The sequence below is a fragment of the Lynx rufus genome, unplaced genomic scaffold (genome assembly GCF_022079265.1).
Source record: "Lynx rufus isolate CCGP_SWC_20201006 ecotype Redwood Valley unplaced genomic scaffold, mLynRuf1.p SCAF_5, whole genome shotgun sequence".
Lineage (NCBI taxonomy): Eukaryota > Metazoa > Chordata > Mammalia > Carnivora > Felidae > Lynx > Lynx rufus.
This window is the reverse complement of record NW_025814867.1, coordinates 33,793,023-33,816,662: the sequence shown is the minus strand read 5'-3', so window position 1 is coordinate 33,816,662 and position 23,640 is coordinate 33,793,023. Positions and strand designations below refer to the sequence as shown.

The 23,640-nt window shown below is 38.8% G+C and overlaps 1 protein-coding gene across 2 annotated transcripts in view; it reads right to left on the bottom strand.

Annotated features, from left to right (window-relative positions):
* ARMC8 (armadillo repeat containing 8) overlaps window positions 1–22,986 on the bottom strand; it is a 108,114-nt gene extending 85,128 nt beyond the window's left edge. For both annotated transcript variants that reach the window (XM_047099554.1, XM_047099555.1), the window contains exon 1: window positions 22,700–22,986. In XM_047099554.1, the coding sequence (XP_046955510.1) occupies window positions 22,700–22,744 (45 nt within the window). In that variant the 5' untranslated portion in view covers window positions 22,745–22,986. The remainder of the gene's footprint in view (window positions 1–22,699) is intronic.
* Between the last annotated feature and the right edge of the window lie 654 nt (window positions 22,987–23,640).

Here is a 23,640-nt window from a genome sequence, read left to right as displayed (position 1 = left end):
TATTTCCATCTCTAGAAATAGAGGGATATCAAAGACATGGAAGGAAAAACAGCCACCAGCTGAAGTTTACAAAAGAAAGCTGGGAAAAAGTGTCACCAGAGGAACTCCCAGGTCAGTCTAAACAAAAAAGATGAAAGAAATGTTCAGAGAAGCAGCAGGAGAAAGACCAAGGGATGTGGATAGAAAACTAAAAAGACAATTATATGGGCATACGGAATGACCCTAGACACCTGGACTTTTTGTGGTAGTTAATGTAAACAGATATAAAGAGCTTAATCCTGATGATCTCAAGGGAAAAAGAAGTGTGGCTGATACTGGGGAGGAGTGGAAAGAGCTTTGGGGCTCTTCTTCATTCTTGCCAACAACAGTGCAGGGAGGGACAGTTTGATCTGGGCACTCCTTATTTACTCCAGAAATAGGAGAAGCACTGGGGTTCCTTCTTCCCTCCTGCCCATAGAGATAAGAGGATTAGGAGGGTTTCTGATGTCCTGTCCTTTCAAGATGTGACTTCACTTTCAATTCAAAACACCAATGCCCTTTTAAATTGCTTCCTGTAACTTCCGGTAGCTAAACACATGGTGAATCTTCCATTCCTCCAACTGACCGAGTGAATGTGCCAAGCAGCCAACTAAAGCTCAGGATACAGTCTGTGCCCACAAAGGAGAGCAAAGCTAGCCAGGGTCAGACTGTGACCTCCGCGATTTGGCACAAGGCTTCAAACAAATGACCTAACAAGTCCTTAAAAGCTGGATCTGAACTCATTTTATGCATTCAAAGCTGCAGTAAAGCTACTACAAATGTATATATAAAACCCCTGTTGCATTTTATACTTACTAGCACTCCCTGAAATTATCTTACATGAAAAGGTACATGGGTACCTTTAGCAGAAAATTTGTAGATACCAAATTTGTGAATCAGAGTTAATTCTAAGAAGAGTTGAATCCACCGTGTGTACAAACAGGTATTAATCATTAAAAAGAAAGAGAAGCCTGAAGCAAATTTCTTTTTGTAGGAAAACAAAAACAGAAACAGGTAATAAGTTGCATTCCATTATGGAGAAGTACTAAGGAAAGCAATCTCCCTTTTATTAGGGTGACCTACTAATGACAGACAGCCTCTAAGATGGCCCCCAATGATACCTACCTCCCGGTATTCAAACCCTGTGAAATGTGTTCCCTTGAGTGAAGACTGGACTTAGTAACTTGATTCTAGCAAACAGAATGCAGTGGAGGTGACGGAATGTCATTTCAGAGTTGGGTGTGTGTGTGTGTGTGTGTGTGTGTGTGTGTGTGTGTGCGTGTGCGTGCGCTGTGCCATGCTGTGCTATGGAGAGGCTCACATGGAATGGAACTGCAGGAAGCCCCCCTAGCCGTCGGCCAGCAAGGAACTGCAACTGCCCACATGGAACTAAATCCTGCCAATCCTGCCAATAACCATGTGAGTGAGCTTGGAAATAGATCCTCCCTCAGTTGAGCCTTCAGGTAAAACATGGTTCCTCCTAACACCCTGACTGCAACCTCTCAAGAAACTTTGGGGCAGAGGTACTGACTAAGCCACACCTGAATTCCTGACCTACAGAAATTGTGAGATAATGAATATAAGTTTTAAGCAGCTAAGTTTCAGGGTAATTTGTTACACAATACAATAAATAATACACCTTCAATTTTTTCATCCAAAATAGGATAATTTTAAACAGTGAACGAGAGCACTATTACTCGTTATCACAAAGTAACAAACATAAATGAAGAGTGCTAGAAACAAAGTAGGCTGTACGATCATCCTACTTTTTATCCTTCTTTAGTAGTACCTAAGAAGAAAAACTTAGAGATACCTCAGAAAACTGGCCAGACAATCCTGAAAAGGCAAACTAAAACAGTCTCTAATTACCCTTCTGAATAAGACACAGACAAGGCACTTTCTCACAGCACTGCTGAAGCCTATGGGTAATCACAGAAGACATTTTTCTGCTGCCTCTCTGAAGCCTTTCAGTCTGCCCCACCCAGCTGCCACACTCTCCAGCTGCCTTGCTGAAGCCAGCGGACACACAATCCACACAGGGAACATCTCATTGCCTGGCCCTGATGACCAAGAAGGGTGGCTTTCCAGAGCTGCACAGGACTATACAACTGGATAGAGAGCTCCTGGCAGGCCACCACCCCCAGGACCCTGCAGAGACAGAAAGAAGACAAATACAACACTCTTCATGTGAAAAAAGCCTATTTGCTTGGCATAGAGCTTCAGCCTGAAGGCCAGGCATCAAATTTCCCACACACTAGAGGCTAAAAAGGCACTCCCAGGGAGACAACATACTTGTCCACCACCTGAGCCTTGGGCTCAGCAAAACTCCCCAGTAATGAGTTTATACACTTGCCTGGAGCCCAGACTTTTGCAACTGTTGCCCTAGGGACACCTCTAGATCCTATGGTTTGGAGGTCCACAGGAACTACAAATGTAGCCCCACAGGACTGCATATATTTGCACAGTTGAAAAACTGCTGCCTGAAGGTCTGGCTTCCAATCAGCCTGAAACTAGGTGCTAAAAGAGATTCCTTCTCTTGGATTGCTCACAGGTCTTGGCACATCCTCAATAACAGGGGCTTATCAAGAATAAATCAGGCAGTTTAAACAATCACAAAAGTACAAGAGACAACCAAGAGCTAATCAAGGTTGAAGGATAAGGATCAGAACCTACATAAAACCACTCCTTCAAGACTGAGAAAGGTAGCTGTTTTGCCTGACAGAAACAAGCGCAGATAATCAAACAAAATGAGGAAACAGAGAAATATGTTCCCAACAAAAGACGACAAAACCTCAGAACAAGACCTTAATGATATGGAGACAAGGAATCCACCTGGATAAGGAATTCAAAATAATGGTCATAAAAATGTTCATGGAACTTGGAAGAATGGATGAACATAGTGAGAACTTCAACAAAGCCAAAGCACCAAAGAAAAGTCACAGGGCTAAATACAATAACTGAACTGAAAAACACACTGGAGAGGTGCAAACAGCAGACTGGATGAAGTAGAAGTACACATCAGTGAGCTGGAAGATAAATCAATGGAACTCACCCAAACAGAGCAGCCAAAAGAAAAATAATCTTAAAAAATGAAAATAAGGGATCTCTGGAACAACATCAAGTAGAATAACATTTGCATTATAGGAAGTCCAAGAAGAAGAAAATACAGATAAAGACACAGAAAACTTACTTGAAGAAATAATGGCTGAAAATTCCCCTAAACAAGGAAACAGACATCCAGGTCCAGAAAGTCTAGAGAGTTCCAAAGAAAATGAACCCAAAGACAGCCACACTAAGACATATTATAATTAAAATATCAGAAGTTAGAAATAAAGAATCTTTTTTCCTTTTTGTTTTTGAGAGACAGAAGGAGCATGAGCAGGGGAAGGCGAGAGAGAGAAACTCGAAGTAGGGTCCATGCCCAGCTCTCAGCCCAGAGTGGGGCTTGATCCCACAATGTGAGATCGTGACCTGAGCCAAAATCAAGAGTTGATCAACCGAATGAGCCACAGAGGTGTCCCAAAAGAGAATCTTAAAAGCAGCAGGAGAAAAACAAATTGCTATGTTCAAGAGAAATCCCATAGGCTATCAGATTTCACAGCAGAAACTTTGTAAACCAAAAGGGAGTGGCTTGATATATTCAAAGGGCTGAAAGGATAAAAACCTCCAACCAAGAATACCCAGCAAGATTACCATTCACATTTGAAGGACAGTTTTCCAAACAAACAAAAGCAAAAAGAGTTTATCACTATTAAACCATCCTTACAAGAAATTAAAGAGACTTCTTTAAGCTAAGAAAAAATGACACTAATAACAAGAAAACATACAAAACTAAAAATTCTTACTGAAAAAGGTAAATAAATATATAGTAACAGTAGTGGATTAATCACTTATAAAACTAAGATGGTTAAGATAACAATTGGTAAAATTAACTAAAACTACAATAATTAGTCAAGAGATACTAAAATAAAAAGATGTAAAAAGGGGCATAAAATGTACGGTGAGAGAAAATAAAATTATAGTTTTGTAATGTATTCAAATTTAAGTTGCTATTAACTTAAAATAGACTATTACATACCCAAGACAATATGTGTGAATTTCACGGTAACCACAAAGCAAAAAACTTACGGTAAACACACAAAATGAGGGGGCACCTGGGTGGCTTAGGTGAGTATATGGCTTTGACTCAGGTTGTGATCTTGGCAGTTTGTGCGTTTGGGCCAGCATTGGGCTCTCTACTGTCAGTACAGAGCCTGCTTTGGATCCTCTCTCTCCCTCTTTATCTGACCCTACCCCAATTGTGTTCCCTCTCCCTCTCTCAAAAATAAATAAAACATTAAAAAAAAATTTTTAATGCACAAAATAAGAAAGAAATCTGAACACTAAAGAAAGTCATCAAACCACAAGGGAAAAGAGAAAAAGAAACAAGGACAGAGAAGAACTAAAACACAGCCAGAAAACAATGAACAAAATGGCAAAAAGTACATACCTATCAATAATTACTTTAAATGTAAATGGACTAAATTCTCCAACCAAAAGACATAGAGTGGCTATATAGATTTTTTTTTTTAAAGGACACATCCATACCTTGCCAACAAAAGACTCAATCCAGAAGGACAAAAACACACAGAGACTGAAAGTGAAGGAATGGAAAAAGATATTCCATGCAAATAGAAAAAGAAAACCAGTGTAGTGATTCTCTTATTAGACAAAATAGACTTCAAAACAAAGACTGTAATAAGGGACAAAAAGAGGCACTACAAAATAATAAAGAGGTCAATCCAACAAGAAGATACACCATTTATAAATATATATTCACCCAACAGAGAAGCTCCAAAATACATACAAATATAAATAAACATAAAAGGAGAAAAAGATAGCAAAACAATACAAATAGGGGATTTTAACACCCACTCCCCTTGCCTTAAATCAATGGATTGATCATCCAGAGAATCAGTAAGAAAACATTGGTCCTGAATGACATATTAGACCACATGGACTTAATAGACATATACAGAATATTCCATCCCAAAGCAGCAGAATATACATTCAAGTGCACATGAACATACTTCAAGATAGCTCACGTTAGGCTACAATACAAGACTCAATTTCAGGAAGACTGAAATTATATGTAAAGCATCTTTCTGACTACAATGGTATGAAACTAGAAATCAATTAGAAGTAAAAAACTGGAAGAACTACAAATACATAGAGATTAAACATGTCACTGAACAACTATTGGGTCATAGAAGTAATAAAAAAATACCTAGAGACAAATGTAAACAGAAATACAACATATCAAAATCAATCAGATGCAGCAAAAGCGGTTCTAAGAGGGAAGTTCATAACAACACAGGTCCACCTCAAGAAACAAGAGAATCTCAAATAAATAACTTTATACTAAAGGAACTAGAAAAAGAACAAAGCCCAAAGTTAGCAGAAGGAAGGAAATAATAAAGATCAGAGTGGAAATGAATGAAACAAAGACTAAAAGACAATAGAAAAGGTTGACAAAATTAAGAAACAGGTCTTCAAAACGATAAACAAAATGGACACACTTTTAGTTGGACACACCAAGAAAAAAAAGAGAGAAATTCAAATGAAATTAGAAATGAAAAGAAGCCAAGTTACAACTGATACCACAGAAACACAAAATCATGGGACTACTATGAACAATTATATGCCAACAAATTAAACACAGAAGAAATGGATAAACTTCTAGAAATTTAAAATATTCCAAGACTGAATCATGAAGAAATAGAAAAGCAGAATAGACTGATTACTAATAAGAACATTCAATTAATAATCAAAAACCTCCCAACAAACAAAAGTCCATGACCAGAGAGCTTTACTGGTGAATTTGAGAAGATTTAACTCAAAGATTTAATATGATTCTTCTCAAACTCTTCCAAAAAACTCAAGAGGAGGAAAAGCTTCCAAACCCATTTTATGAGACCAACATTACCCTGATACCAAATCTGGATAAGGACACCCCAAAAAAGAAAATTACAGGCCCAACATCCCTGATGAACACAGATGCAATAATCCTCAACAAAATATTACCCAACCAAACTCTACAATATATTAAAAGGAATAGGGGCGCCTGGGTGGCGCAGTCGGTTAAGCGTCCGACTTCAGCCAGGTCACGATCTCGCGGTCCGTGAGTTCGAGCCCCGCGTCAGGCTCTGGGCTGATGGCTCGGAGCCTGGAGCCTGTTTCCGATTCTGTGTCTCCCTCTCTCTCTGCCCCTCCCCCGTTCATGCTCTGTCTCTCTCTGTCCCAAAAATAAATAAACGTTGAAAAAAAAAAATTTTTAAAAAAGGATTATACATCATGATCAAATGGGATTTACTCCAGAGATGCAAGAATGGTTCAACATCCAATAATTAATGTCATACATATTAAAATTAAAGATAAAAATTACATGACCATCTCAATATATGCAAAAAAACATTTGACAAAATCCAACATCCATTTATTTAAAAAAAAAAAAACAAAAAAACCTCTAATATTGGTTATATAGGAAACATGCTTCAAAAATACTAAAGGCAATACATGACAAACCCACAGCTAAGATCATACTCAGTGGTGAAAAGCTGAAAGCTTTTCCACTAAGATCAGGAACAGAACAGTCAATTCTTTCCACTTGTATTCAACATTGTACTGGAAGTCTTAGTCACAGCAATTAGGCAAGAAACAGAAATAAAAGGCATAATATTAGAAAGAAAAAATCAAAACTGTCACTACTTGCAGGCAATATGATACTATATATAGAAAATCCATAGATTCCACTAATAAACTATTAAAACTAATAAATGAATTCAGTGAACTTGTGGGATAAAGGTAATAAAAATAATGAACTATCAGAAAGAAAACAATCCCAATCATAAGTGCATCAAAAAAGAATGAAAACTTTAAGGCACAGATGAAAGAAACTGAAGACACAAGTATTCTGTGCTCATCAAGTGGAAAAATCAATATTGTTAAAATATCCATATTACCCAAAGCAATCTACAGGTTCAATTCAATCTCTCAAAATTCCAAGGACATTTTTCATAGAACTACAACAAATAATTCTAAATTTTGTATGAAACCACAAAAGACCCCAAAGAGCCAAAACAACCTGGGGGGGGGGGCGGGAAGGGAAACTAAGAGTTATCATGTTCCCTGGTTTCAAATTATACGACAAAGCTTTAGTAATCAACACAGTACGGTAACAGCACAAAAACAGACACATGTATCAACAGAAAAGAGCCCAGAAATAAACCCAATTCTATGTGGTCAATTAACTTCTAACAAAGAGTCAAGAATATACAGTGGGAAAGGACAGTCTCTTCAACAAATCATGTTGGGAAAACTGAACAGCTACAATACAAAATAATAAAAATGGACCACTATTAAAAAAAATGGAACACTATTTTACTGTATACATAAAAACAACTCCAAATAGATTAAAAACTCAAATGTACAACCTAAAACCATAAAACTCCTAGAAGAAAACATAGGTGGTTAAGCTCCTTGACAATGGTCTTAGCAATATTTTTTATATCTGACTCCAAAGGCAACAGAAAAAAAATCAACAATAAACATATATGAATACATCATCCTAAAAAGCTTCTACACAGCAAAGGAAACAAAAAGGCAACCTACTAAATGAGAGAAGATATTTGCAAATCATATATTCTATCAAAGGTTAACAGCCAATACATACAAAGAACTCATACAATCCCGTAACAAAAAAAATCCAATTAAAAAATGAGCAGAGAATCTGAATCGGTATTTTTCTAAGAATACACACGATGGACAACAGGCATTATGAAAAGATACTCAAAATCATTAATCATCAAGGAATGGCAAATCAAAACTAAAATGAGATATCACCTTACAGCTATCAGAATGGCTAGAATAAAAAACAAGAAATAACCAGCGTTGGCAAGGATGTGGAGAGAGGGAATCCTTGTGTACAGATGGGAATGTAAATTGGTGCATCCACAATGGAAAAACAGTATAAAGGTTCCTCAAAAAACTAAAATTAGAGCTACCACATAATACAGCAATTCCACTACTGGGTATCTAGCTGAAGAAAATATAAACACTAATTCAGAAAGATATGTGCACCCCTATGTTCACTGCACCATTATTTACAATAGCCAAGGTATGAAAAAAAACTAAGTGTCCATTAATGTACGAATGGATAAAGAAGATGTAGTATATATAACTGACCCTTAAACAACAAAGGTTTAAACTTCATAGGTCTGCTTATGTGCAGATTTAAGGTACTATAAATGTATTTTCTTCCTTATGATTTTAATATTTTTTTCAAGCTTACTTTATTATAAGAATACAGTATATAATATATACAATACATGTGATATTTGGCTGTTGATGTTATCAGTAAGTCTTCTGGTCAAAACTATACTAGTAGTAATTAAGTCTGTGGGGAGTCAAAAGTTATATGTGGATTTTTGACTGCATGGCAGTTGTGTCCCAACCCTCATGTTGTTCAAGGGTCAACTATATATACTATGGAATATTACTCAGCCACAAATGAGAATGAAATCATGGCATTTGTGACAACATGGATGGACCTTGAAGGTATTATGCTGAGAGAAGTCAGAGAAAGACAAATACTGCATGTTTTCACTTATATGTGGAATCTAAAAAATGAAACAAAACAAAATAAAACCAAGACTCACAGACACAGAGCATACATTAATGGCAGGGGCGGGGGGGTGGGGGGGGAGGAGGCAGGGGACCACATGGCTAAGGGGAATCAATAAATACACAGTTTCAGTAATAAAACATATGTCATGGGATGTAATGTACAGTACAGATCATGGGAAATAGAGTCAATAACACTGTATTAATTTTGTTAGGTGACAGATGGTAACTAGACATATTGTAGTGACCATTTCACAATGCATAGAAATGTCAAAACGCTATGTTGTACACCAAAAAGTAATATTAATACTGTATGCCAATTATGCCTTAATAAATAAATATAAATCCCTGTCACTTGGAAAAAAAAATTCTTAAGGAAGGGTTTTGAATGTCGAATTACTAAATTCCAGACTTACCACATACGGGATTTAACTTAAAAATTAAGAGAAATAAAATTGTTCCACTGCTGTTTTACAACTTGAAGTAAAACAAGGAGTTTATTAAACAATGAAGACTAACAGTGTTAATAAGAAAATATCAAGCTATTTTATTTTGTTCATTAAAGTCTTGCTGTATGTACATTTCATTAAAATATAATGTTCTTTATTTCTAACATACTCAAGCATTGTGTGGCAGGAAGAACAAATGATCTGGCATTTGAAGACTTGGGTTTGAGTCCTCATTCTACTACTTACTAGCCTTATGACTTGGGCAAAAATAAAAATTTGAGACCATTTCTTCAATTATAAAATGGTGACATTACGACATAGCTCAGAGTGTGAAACAAATGTAAAGGTACCACACAAATAAGATTTCAGGGAAATTCTATTTTCATATAAAAAAAGATAATTGCTTTAACAAGTATACTAATGATTCTCTTGATTATTTATCTTCATGATTAAAGTCTAACTATCCAAAGATACCCTTTTTCTTTTCTTTTCAAACATATCTTTTTTTACCTGATGCCTTTTTCCCAGAGCACGCTAAGTACTCAGCAAGAAATAGGCATCTGAGTGCTAAACTTAAAAATCTAAACTTTCATTATTTGAGATTTTTAAAAACCATTAAAATGTATAAAAGTAATAATCTGTGCATTTCTATAACTTCCATGGTAACTTTAAGTGTTATGATGGACTCAGAGAGAATATAACAGTTAAGAAAACCAATACATAGTTCAAGAAGTAATCAATTTACAGTGTTCTTTCTCCCATACAACCAACCCAGAAGAAAAAGGGAAATAAGTATTTTATAATACCTGTTATTTGTTTATGTTACAGTTTACAAAATATTTCATATCTATTTTCTCATTTAAATCACGTGGTCTTTAGAAATTAAAACGTAACGATTCTCAAAGGGAAATTCTGATCCCTAACATATGAATGTTTAAACTAGTAATTGCCAACAAAACAAACAAAACCCTAGTAACTGCCAATCAAATTTAACATCTCAATTATCCCACAAACTACCAGGAACTTCAAGATAAAATTGCTTTCATAATCTTCATCATTCAGCACTGTAAGGATAAATCTTGGTTTGGGGGAGGGGCGCCTGGGTGGCGCAGTCGGTTAAGCGTCCGACTTCAGCCAGGTCACGATCTCGCGGTCCGTGAGTTCGAGCCCCGCGTCGGGCTCTGGGCTGATGGCTCCGAGCCTGGAGCCTGCTTCCGATTCTGTGTCTCCCTCTCTCTCTGCCCCTCCCCTGTTCATGCTCTGTCTCTCTCTGTCCCAAAAATAAATAAACGTTGAAAAAAAAAATTAAAAAAAATAATAATAAAAAAAAATTAAAAAAAAAATCTTGGTTTGGGGGAGAAATCAAAGAAACACAACTAAAAATATACGATGTTTGAATTCCATAAAGATTCCATTTAAAACCTATTTCAGGCTGAAATCCAATATATGAAATATTCAATTTACCCTTGCATTATGCTAGGTGCTGGTAATAGATAAAACAGAGTCCCTTACCCAAAAGGCATTCACAGTAAAGAAACATATATGTAACTTACGAGTGTAACTTACAGGATCAGTGCAATAAGTGGATACAAGATAAAGTTGAAGATATAATTAACTGAAGTACTGAAGTTAGGGGTGGAATGGGAGGTGATGTCTAAGCAGTGAGGATGATTAATCTGAAAAACTAGTCTTTTTTTCCTCCCTTTTCACCTAGCAAAATAATACAAGAACTCTAGGTGGAGAGCACAATACACGCACAAGAGAACATGGTGTGTTCGAAAAATGCAATTTAGTATTATGATATAGTATACACTTGGGAATCCAAAACAAAGCTGAAGTTGCACCCTTTAATTCAGTCAACAAATATTTAAACAACTATGCAGGCACTTTTCTTCTAGGCAATAAACAAAGACACACCTCCCCAAACTCACCTTTGCAGAGCTTCAGCAAGGGGAGAAAGATAAAAAGCAAAGAATGTAATAAATAAGTGATACAGATTAGAGGACTATACACAATATGGGGGAAAATGTTTAATAGCACATTTTATTTCCATGTCCTTATACTATACACTCTCACAAGCAGGTGGGAGGAAAAAGGGCAGGAGAAAAAGAGGGAGATACACACACCACTCAAAAAGTCCCATGTTCTCTGCAGTTCTAAACAGGAACAGCACTATTCCCTAAGATACATTTTATAAATCCATGTAAGTGATTTTGGCTGTCAAAATGACAACAGGTGTCACTGATATCTAGTAGGCAAGGACTCAAGATGCTGGCTGGATGTTCTGCAATGTGTGGGGCAATGGGCCCACATCCAAAAGACTTTCCACTGTGCAGTCATGTAGGCAAAACAAAATTTTAAAAATTAATTATCTGAGGGGCCCCTGGGTGTCTTAGTCAGTTAAGCGGCCGACTCTTGATTTCAGCTCAGTTCATGATCTCACTGTTCAAGAGTTCCAGACCCATGTTGGGCTCTATGCTGACAGCATGGAGCCTGCTTCGGATTCTCTCTTCCTGTCTGCCTCTCCACTGTTCTCTCTCTCACTCTATCAAAATAAATAAATCAGCTTTAAAAAAAAATCGGAGTCTAGAATCTAACTCAATTTTGCATATGAACACAAAATATGTTCTGTATTTTACAGTACAATCATTTTCCCAAAAATGCAACTCCCATATGAATAAGGAAAAGGTTGTACTTTGTCTTGTTAGGAACTTTACCAAAAAAGGATCATTGCAGAAAGTCACATTAAAAAAAAAATAGACAATTCTTTCCTAATTTTGAGAGCAAAAAATCTGTCCATCTGGGCCAATACAAAAAAAAAAAAAAAAAAGAAGAAGAAGAAAGAAAATCATCAACAAAGACTGACCTTTTCCTTGCAAATAGGTATCATGCCCTTCCCATGTATCCCAAAATTCCCACTTACCTCCAAATCAAAAAAAAAAAAAAAAAAAAAAAAAAAGAAGAAAATGCCCAAGTACTATTTAAAAAGATTTTGGTGTTCTGTTGTTGTTTTCTTTTAATTTTTGAATTCTGGTAAACCTCTGGCCCCATTAGAACTCAATGAGATTCTCGTCCAAATTCTTTCACACCTGTCATATAGTATTTTTGCAACTATTTTTATTTATTTTTTTTAATCATGGGATTCATACTTTGGTGTTTCTAGAGGTTCGCAGCATTTCTCTCCCCCCAGATGAGAAATCTAGTTTGGCTGGGTCCTATCTGTATAGAACATAACATAATTATGACAACTGAGACTCCTAGAATATAATCTGCTTTAATTTCACAAACTCAATCATGAAAATACTTAAATACTTCATTTTTAACTTAATCTACGTGGATAAGAGGCAACCCTCAACTCTCAATAATTAAGACTCAAAATAGGACTTTACATGTTAAGAAAACACTTTAAGATAAATAGTAAATAAGTCCATGCCCAGAGTTTGAAAATAAAATTTTAAAATGTGTAAGACTGTACAGTTTTTTTCTGTCTTAAATTGGGTATTTGGAAATTTGGCTCTGACACTTTATATAAGAGCATATGACAGTGCACAGTCTGCCTCTCTAGTTCTCAGTTTCCCCAATTAAAAAAAAATGGTAAGAATGAACTAAAGATTATCTACAGATTTCTTCCACAAAGACTCTGTAATTTTACACTCAAAGAGGGATTTTTTTTTCATAATTCAAAAACCAGAGCACAGTTATATTAAAAGGGATATGAAAAGTAGTCTTTATTTTTTCTGTGGTGAGTTTTTAATGTAATAAAATATTATTGTAGCTCTTGTATAATATCAACAATTGCTATAAACATGCTTTGGTGGTCACAAGAAATGGAAGCAATTTAGCATTCATGCTTCTTTCTAATCAGGTACTGCAGAGTTTATCCTTTTAAAGTATGGTCAAATCACAAGGACTTATTTGGGTCTGGATGATCTTTAAGGTTCCTTCTAACTATTAAATTCTATTCGTTTACTCTTCAAAGTAGATGGGAATGTCTGAAGACCGGGAGCCAAGAGGAGACCCTTCCAGAGAGAGTAAAGGAACTAAGTAAAGATCTATGGTACGAACAGCCTAATCTGGAAGTCCAAGGAAGCAAAACCATCTCCGGGGCATAGGAATGACAAAGGTTGTGAGGGGTTTTACAAAGACTGAGATACTCTGGGTTGGCTGAGGTTCATTTAGATGCCTCCCAAGATGATAAAATAGCCCAGGAAATCCACTAGATTTATTAAAATGCTTCTCAATCTTGACATAACAGAGTAAGGCTATTCAGTCATGGTTGCAGTGTCTTGGACCTTAAGAATATTGTAAGTTGTTATTCAAGATTGAAATAATATAATGGCTTAGAGATCCTGGGTAACCATCTTTCATGGTACACCTTCTAAGTGTTACTGTCCACACAGGCTGTCTCCTGATTTTTAAAAAGGGCTTATTTGCTTTAGAGTTTTAGAGACAGAACACCAGTGCCTCGGAGCTATCCATGGTGCTTGACTCAGATGCAGCCCACCACTTACAACAATTGGTGCATTAGCCTTCCTACTAAATAGTACCATTAAGGATCTGTCTGACCCATCATCCACACAGTGGCCTGTGACAATCAGGCTAGTATCATGGGCCACTTGTAATCTCTGTCTATTCCACTTTGCCTGTGCCCAGACCCCCAAGTGCCTTACTTTGTCCCAGCATGGATCTCCAGCTAACCTACCCTTTTCTCCCAGGCCTGCTACTTCATCTGCTATACAAAACCCATCCTGTGGAGATGGTGTACTTATAGAAGATCACTGGCATACTCTGGGCAAAAGATTATGGTTCTTCCAAGCCAAGTCCCCACATGCCACATGATACTTTATATGAGTTTTAAAACCTTACTATTATTACAATTTTTACCATTCAAAAATGAATATAAATGACCTTTAAATTTTGCCATATATGTTTGTGATGGACTTTGGGATCAGTAAAAAAGAAAAAAAAAGGAAATATTACAAGACTGATGTGTGAGCTAGTTTCAGAGAATCATAAACCACTTGAAATTATGTGCTTCTTTAGACAGATGCAGGTTTTTCTGGGGAAGAGGGTGTTGATTCTCCTATCCTTAAAAGGTTAAGAACCACTGATCAATATGGTAATGACTCCCAAATAATGATCACCCCAGGTTTAAGCACTAGATTTTTATGTTTGTGATGTAACAAATATATTTGGTCTTTGCCCCAGTTCCTGGCACAAAGCTACTAAAATCCTTGGGATTCCTTAAGTGGTAAGAGTGTCTGTGGTTATTCATAAGGATCCCCCTTTGAGCACACCTGAGTTTATGCTAATGAACGATTAGGCTAGGGCCCCAAGAGAGCCTCAGGATGAGACTGGTAAACAGAGAGACCATATGATTACAGGGCTGGAACTTCTAGTCCTACCCAGCAATCTCTGGGAAGGGGGAAAATGGTGGTGGTGGTGGAGTGGCAGGGGGTGGCGGTCGGGGTGGGGGTGCTGGAGATTAAAGTTCTATAAAAACACTTGAATAAAATTTGATGAGCATCTGGGCTGGGGAATGCATCCATGTGCCAGGAAAGTGGCATACCCCAATTACATGGGGACAGAAGTTACTGCATTTGGGACACATCTGGATCTTGCCCTATGTGCCTCATCATCTGGCTGTTCACCTGTATCCTTTATAATAAACTGGCAAACAAAAGTTAATATTTTCCTGAGCTTTGTGAACCATTCTAAAACCAAGGAGGGTTGAGGTGCCTGGGTGGCTCAGTAGGTTATGTGTCTGACTTTGGCTCAGGTCATGATCTTCTGGTTCGTGGGTTCGAGCCCAATGTTGGGCTCTGTGCTGACAGCTCAGAGCCTGGAGCCTGCTTCAGATTCTGTGTCTCCCTCACTCTCTGCCCCTCCCCCACTCACACTCTGTCTTTCTCAACAATGAATAAACGTTAAAAAAAATTTTTTTTTTAAAGGAGGGTGTTGTAAGAACATCAGATTTATAGCTGGTTGGTCAGAGGCACAAAAAAACCTGGACTTGCAATTGGTGTCTCAGGTGGGGCAGTCTTGTAAGACTGAGCCTTTTACCTGCGGGATCTGACACTATTTTTAGGTAGGTAGTGTCAGAATTCAGTTAAATTGTACAACACCCAGCTGGTGTCCATAGAGAACTGGAGAATTGCCTGGTGGTATAGAAAACACTCCAGAATATCCAACTGCCTATTGCACACCTCTAAAGAGATGTCCAGAAAATACAGCAAACTCAGCAGATCTAAAATGAAACTTATTTTTCCTCCATACTCCCCTAACATGTTCCTCTCCTAATCCTCAGTAGATGATACCACCTAATTGTAAAGGTAAAAGTCCTGTCAATCACGTTTGATTATAATCATGACTCTTTTCCTCACTTCCCTTACCTTATCATTCACCAACAACTTTTTGGAAGCCTAATAAATTCTTAAAATACTCCTGAAGCAAAAGAATCATGTGTTCTATAATAATTTTGCAGGTGGTAATGACCACGAAATATTAGTAGACCCTATACGCTGTAAACTCTTCCTACTGCCTCCACAACTTTTCATTTTCATGAGGCAGCATAATACTCTTATCATTCCCCCTCCTCCAATAACTGTATTATGAATATACTGGAGAATGTAGCTAACTCGTTATTCTTCTAATTTTATAGAAGGAAGTCAAAACAGTTTTTCCTTTATCAAAGTGACAACTGGAGGCTGTTTCTACAAAACAACTCTTATTTGGAATTCCTTTCACTCCCATCTAAATAGTCCCAGGAGGGGCGCCTGGGTGGCGCAGTCGGTTAAGCGTCCGACTTCAGCCAGGTCACGATCTCGCGGTCCGTGAGTTCGAGCCCCGCGTCAGGCTCTGGGCTGATGGCTCGGAGCCTGGAGCCTGTTTCCGATTCTGTGTCTCCCTCTCTCTCTGCCCCTCCCCCGTTCATGCTCTGTCTCTCTCTGTCCCAAAAATAAATAAACGATGAAAAAAAAAAAAAAATTTAAATAGTCCCAGGGATCATAGCACCACTGCTTAGTGAAGACCGCTGTTCTCTGGTTTCCAAAAGCTAACAAGACTTTTCCTTTGTCAATAACTCCCTATCTTTACCCAGAAGCCAATATGACAGATGGTACAGCAAAACAATCGCCAACTCAGAAATAAAAAAGATACAAGTCAAAACCACTGAAATTCCTGGCTCTTGGCACTATTTTAAAACTCTTAATGAAAATGGGAGGAGACAGGAAGGCTAGATCTCCAAGTGAAATAGAAAGACCCTACACAAAGGTGTTCTAACTCTTGGTTAAGTTCAAAAGACTTCTTGAGCACTCACTGAATTCGGGTGGCAATCTTTCCTTAAAGATACAAGATGCCCAGAAACATACAAATGAGCATCTGCATTCTTCATACATTGCCACTAAAGATTTAGAAGTTCATCCTGTTAATTCCTTTTGGGACTGACCACCTTCTGACATACCCTGAGCTTTCTGGTGCTTTGTGGAGTGAATTAATGGCAAACTTCAAAATGTGCTGACCAGATTTTACTTTGCTTTTATTACTAAAAACCAAGAGAGGCCAAATTCATGCCTATAGTATAGCCAGGCTTACCTTCACATAAAAATCTTTCCTATTGTCAGTTGCCCATGTAAGAGAGCAAATCAATTGTTTATAATTATTAAGAACAGAACCAAATCAAGGAATACTCAGACTTGGGCTACCCTGTACACTTCTACCAGCCGTTGGTCAAAAAGGCATAATGGCACTAGGAAAACATTGTGAAGAAGACAACTAAAATAGATGCCTTAGCTGTCTATAACAGCCTACAATGTTATTCAATGGCATTTTATTGTCTTTCCTCTCAAATCATTACGAAGTGACCAAAATAAAATGCAATCATCCTCTTAACAGTCTTTCACAAAGCATAAATTTGCATTTCGGTTAAGTCCAATTACTAATTGGACTCAATTTTTAATTAAAAAAATTTTAAACAGGTCGTGTGTTTGGTGTTAGATCTAAAACTTCTTCACCAAGCCCAAGGTTCTGCAGATTTTCTCTTGTTTATTCTAAAAGTTTCATTTTATGTTTTACAATTAATGGTAATTATGTTTTATTTTAAAACAAAATTAATTATGTTTTACAATCTATGATCCATTTTGAATTAATTTCTGTATAAGGTTTGAAGTTGAGATCAAAGTTCATTTTTTAACCTATGGTTAAGAGGATGAAAAGATAGGGGCGCCTGGGTGGCTTATTAAGTTAGGCATCTGACTTGTTAAGCTCAGGTCACGATCTCCATGGTTCATGAGTTCAAGCCCCGTATCGGGCTCTGTACAAACAGTGCAGAGCCTGTTTCAGATTCTTTCTCTCTGTTCCTCCCTAGCTCGTATGCGCACATACCTGCTCCCTCTTTCTCAAAATCAATAAACATTAAAAAAAAAAAAAAAGTAAAATGAAAAGATAAACTACAGACTTGGGAGAAAATATCTGCAAAGCACCTATTTGACAAAGGACTTATATCTAGAATCTATAAAGAGCTTTCTAAACTCACCAGTCAAAAACCAGCCTGATTAAGAAGTGGGCAAAAAGGACATGAAGAAATATTTCACTAAAATATTTCTTCATATTTCAATAGAATATGGATGGCACATAATGAAAATATTTTTGACACTGTCATTACACAAAAGCAAATTAAGACCATGACGAATTATCACTAGACATCTATTTAGAACAGCTAAAACAAAAAATAACAATACCAAATGCTAGTAAGGGTGCAAAGAGTCTCTCGTACATTACTGATGGGAATGTAAAATTGTACATCCACTCTAGAAAAGTGTCAGTTTCTTTGAGAACATATATTTACTATACAACTTAGCAATTGCACTCCTGGGCATTAATCTCAGAGATACAAAAAGTTATGTCCACATAAAAACCTGAACATTGGGGCGCCTGGGTGGCTCAGTCAGTTGAGCGTCCGACTTCAGCTCAGGTCATGATCTCACAGTTTGTGAGTTCGAGCCCCATGTCGGGCTCTGTGCTGACAGCTCAGAGCCTGGAGCCTGCTTCAGATTCTGTGTCTCCTTCTCTCTCTGCCCCTCCCCAACTTGTGCTCTCTCTACGTCTCTCAAAAAATAAATAAATGTAAAAAAATAAATAAGTAAAAACCTGAACATGATTGTTCACTGCAGGTTATAATAGTCCAAAACTGGAAATAACCAAAACGTCAAATAGGTTAGTAGCTAAACTGTGACATCCATACCATGGAATACTACTTAGCAGTAAAAAGGAACAAACTACTGTCACAACTTGGATGGATCTCAAGGGCATTATGTTGTATGACAAAAGCCAATTATTATAGAACATGACAAAATCACAGGTATGGAAATTAATGGTCACCAGAGGTTAGAGATAGCAGGCAGGGGGTGTGGGTAGGTGTGAGGTAGCAAAAGGGAGATTTTTGTGATGATAGACTAGTTCTGTATCTTGACTGTGGTAATGGCTACACTATATACATATGATAAAATGATACGGAACTAAACATATATCAGTATCAACTTCCTGGTTTTGATACTGTACTACAGTTATATAAAATGTAAACAATAGGGGAAACTGGGTAAAGTGTACACAGCATACTATCTCTGCAACTTCCGTGAATCTATACGTCAGAATTAAAAGTTTTAAACAATCCAATCAATGCAAAACCATCCAAGAGTTTGGGAAACATGGGAGAATTTATAAATTTGTTGCAAAGGGTGATGTTGTAATGCTAAGTGCAAACCAAAGATGGATAGGGATGATCATGGTGCACCCTAGAAAGACAACTGAAGAGTTTGTTCAATTTCCCGAAACATAGTTCTACCATTTACTGAATGCCTATTATATGCAAGACATAGTGCTATAAATAGGAGTGGGCTTAAGAAAAAGAAAAGGTCAAGCATTTACCTCTGAATTAATTTACTAAGAAGACAAGATAGAACAATTGTTAAAAGCCCCAGGGCCTTTGCCCGGAACTTGCTCTTTTGTTTTTCTAGTTCGTTCTTAACCATCCTTGAACTTTTAGTTCATTGTCACTTCAGAGAAATCCTCCCTACCTCTCCTCAATGTCCTCTACAATAGATCAGGTTCCCCTACCACATGCCCATACAGCACCCTATGTTTTTCATTCATAACACTAATCACCACTCACTATCAAAGAACTGTGTAATGATTTGGCATCTATTTTCCCCATTAGGGTAAATTTTCCTAAGGGCAGAGACAGGTCTGCAGCTCACCACTGCATTCCCAAACCCAATGCCATACCTAGCAAATGACAGAAGCTCAGAATATATTACATGAATAAAAGCATACTATGCTATAATTCATATGTACAAACAACCAGGAAGACATTAAGGGTTACTGGGTTTGGAAGAACCCAAGATCACTTCAATTTGAAAAAGCCAGTTGATATGGGACAGAAGGTTCATGCAGAGGATATGGAATCTTACATTTAAAGCTGAATAGGATTATCAGCCTTTCGGCAATAGGAACCCACTAAAGAAGTGAAACAGGAAAGCAGTGTGTCCAATGTCTTCTATAGGAAAATTACTGTGGAGAATGGATTTGAACTGAAAGGGTAACGCCTAAGAGGCAGTAAGAATAGTTTTGAGGACATTGTGGTAATGCAGGCACAAAATGATATGAGAGGGTGGCCATGGGAACAGACAGATGTGTGAAACACTAAGAGCCAACAGACCTTAAGGACTGATTAGATAAACGGACATGGAAGGGGAAGGGCCAAAGATGATTCAAAAGGTTTAACGGTGAGTGATGAAATAAAGTACCATAAACAGAAATGCAAAGTGATAATTAAGTTCTCTTAGAAGGGAATGTGCGTTGTTAGAAATCTTAGGTAACATCCACACAATTGAAGATGTGACAACAGGTGGAGAAAAGTCAAGGTTGGCAATGTAATATGTGAGTTGATTACAGTTAAGGTTTTAAGAGTGAATGAGATCTCTCATAGAGAAGAAGGTATATAGGGCCTTGAATGAAACCCTTAAAGCCATTGAACTGCCCTTGCTTGAATTACGTTTATCAAGCCACGGAGTCATTTGGACCATGAGATCCCTGAGGGCATATCTGATCTCATCCTTGCATTCCCTAGACATATACACTACAGAGTGTTGTACATAACTGGTGCACAGTAAGCAGCCTATGAAAGAAATAAATTATTTTCAAGATAATTAGTGATTAGTATTTCCTGTTCCACCTGCACTATTTCAAAAGGTGGTGCCATAATGGGGTCTGATTTCCCAAGGCTCTATAACTGATGAACTGACAGACAAGACTTTGGAAACGGTGAAAAAACTTTAAAAATAAATAAATAAGCCCTTAATGAGATTAGAACTAAAGCAAATCCCCACTATGAGTAGGGAATACTCTTCAAGAAGTTTCTGCATAGGGGCGCCAAGGTGGCTTAGTTGAGCATCCGACTTCAGCTCAGATCATGATCTCACAGTTGATGGGTTTCAGGCCTGAGACAGGCTCTGCCCTTACAGCGTGGAGCCTGCTTGGAATTCTGTTTCCCTCTCTCTCTCTGCCCCTCCCCCATGCATGCTATCTCCGTCTCAAAAATAAACAAACATTTTTTTAAAAAACTAAACAGGAAATACTCTTTAGTGAGGGAGTGAAACAAATGAAAAATTTCCACTGTATGCACTACACAAGTTGACAATGCACAAAAAGTAAAGAAGCTTCAGGTGAAATGAAGGCTAGAAAAGATAATTAAAGGGAATTAAGGGCAGTTGAGAGGCATACTTCAAAAAAAAAGAAAAAAAACATAATGAGGGAGGGGTGCCTGGGTGGCTCAGTGGGTTAGGCTTCCAGCTCTTAATTTCAGCTCAGATCTCACCGTTAGTTGGCTTGAGGCCCTCGGCCAGCTCTGCACTGACAGCGTGGAGCCTGCTCAGGATTCCCTCTCCCTGCCTTGCCCCTGCTTGAGTGTGCATTCTCTCTTTCAAAATAAATAAATAAAATTTTTTTTCAAGTTTATTTATTTTTGAGACAGATAGCAGGGAAGGGGCAGACAGAGACAGAGACAGAGGATCTGAAGTGGGCTCACTGACAGAAGAGAGTCTGACCGGGGCTTGAACTCACCAACTATGAGATCATAACCTGAGCCAACGTCAGATGCTTAACCAACTGAGCCACACAGTCGCCACAAATAATGAATACGTAAAAAAGAAAAAAAAAAACATAATTAGGGAAAAGTCATTCACCTGCTCTCCCACAAAACATTCCTGGGTATTAGAGGTAGAGTAACAGGCTAATCTTATTCAGTGCTTAGATGAACAGTGTTTCCCCAAAATGCAGTATGAAATAAGGAAAAAGACTGCTAAAATTAGTCAAGGGGCAAATTTGGTGACAGCCCTCCACCAAATTATCTAGGTTGCAGTATGCCACAAGGTTCTAACCCTCAATCATAGCAAATATCCTAAGTGCTTCCAGATAGGCCAGTGTCTCTGAGGGAGAAGTCAGAGAAGAATAAAGAAACCAGTTGGGGTCACAGATTCTAGGAACCTGACAAGCCAAGTAATCTGTAATTCAACCACCCTCTCAATATCAGCTTCCACAAGTCTAAAAGATAGCCAACCATTCTTTGCCTATTTCCAAGAGCAGCAAATGGACCATGGGTAAAGTGACTATTCTGAGTTGGACAGCTCTAAATTGTAAAACCCTTTGAAGTTATCCCTCAGCAACTTTCACTCCCGGTCCTGGTTCTCAAGAGCAACACAGTGAAAGGGGAAAGTTGTATTTTGGATTTTAACTTGAAAAAATAAAAACAAACAAAAAAACAAAAAACCCCCTAACAACTAGGTATTACTTCCTGGCGGATCAATACGTTTCCTTCTTCCAATAGTATGAAAGTTTTATCCCCCCCCCCCATGTTTGACTCCCCTTTAAGGAAAAAGTAATGCCAGGCACAGGTTCCTCTACACCCTGAGCTGCGACCTCCAAAGCAAAGCGGAGAAAAGGGGCTTAGGCAACTACATAAGCTAGAATATGTTGCAGCTGGTATGAAATCCCCGTTGCCAAGAAGCAAGCAGCTCTAGCCCGTGCCGGGACGCGACAGAAGCCAAACAGACCTGGCCTGGCCGTTCTCAGGCTATGGGGGCCAAGGTGCCTGCACCTCCTCTAGCCAAAGCCACGGGGGGCTGAATGGGCGCTTGTTCCCAGGCCAGCGGCAAGCCGGGCGCCTCACAGGGTAGAGCGCTCGGCCCCGGAGAAGCGGCAAGCTGAGAGGAAGGCTCAGTGAAGCACCTGGCAAAGACCAAGCCGCGCCACCGGGCCAGCAGCCCGTACGCCCAACCACCCTGTCCGCCAGAGGCCACCTGAGAAACGGCACCGGTGGGAGCGCCCGGAGTTGGAGACGTTTCTGGCTTGGTCGGGGTCCGGTCTATTCCGCCCGCCCACCCTCTCTCTCCGCGGCCCAAAGATAAGCCGGGAAGCCACCCCAAGGAGTGGTGTCCAGGAGGCACTCCGCGTTTGGGGTGAATGCTGCGGGCCGGCCCGAGCTCTCGAGCTGGCGGGCGGCTGCGGCGGTCACTCACCGAGAGGACGCTCATGCGGATTGGGGTCTCCAACAGGCACGCCATCTTGAGCCTTCCCACCCGGCTGCGGCCGGTGCCGGCGCGGGGGCCGGCACTTTCGACAGGGAACTATTAGGCCAACGACAGGCGCCTTCTGCAGAAAGTCAGGTAGGTAGACGAGAACGTACCACGCTCTAGGCACAGTTAAAGTACAGCCAGGGCCTGCGGAAGGGAGAGGCAAAGAAAACCGCGCCAGGGGCCTCCCCTCGAATCGTCCTCTCAGAAACAGCAGCTACTCTCAGCCTGGGTTAGAGGTGGGAGCGGGCAGCAGTTTCCGCATGCGCAAAGAAGATCTGCCAGCCCCACCTGCCGCTCGCGGTGGGCGGAGCCACAGGGGCGGGGCCTCGCTCTGGCGCTGCAAACTTCGCGGTTGATTCGTTACAACGCGGGAGCTCTCGTATTCATATTCTGATAAACTACTTTGTGTAGTCACGTACGTAATTTGAAGTTCACATTCACATTCATTATCTCACTCCTTTGCACCAGACTTCTAGCGTTGTTATTATCGCCATTTTACACATGGAGGGACTGTGGTCTCAGAACCAGGTCTTCGGCGTAATCTACCCGACCCGTTTATTCTGGTGTGATGTTAAAAGATACTCTAGAACCAGAACGCCTGGGTTTAATCTTTGCTATTTATCATCTGCATTATCTCCAGCAAGTTACTTAACCTCCCTATGCTTCAGCTTTCTCTTCTGTAAAATAAGAGTTATGAGGTCGGACAACTAAAGCTTTTTCAACATGCCTTCAATGTAGAAAGTGTTATATATGTGTTAGTATTTCCCCAGCCTCTGAGTCAAATAGAAAAAAAAAAAAAATGGGGACAAATATCTGAAGAATTAACACTAAAATTCTTCAAATAAAAATTAAAAATTCTCCAAATAAAAATATGCTTCTAATTA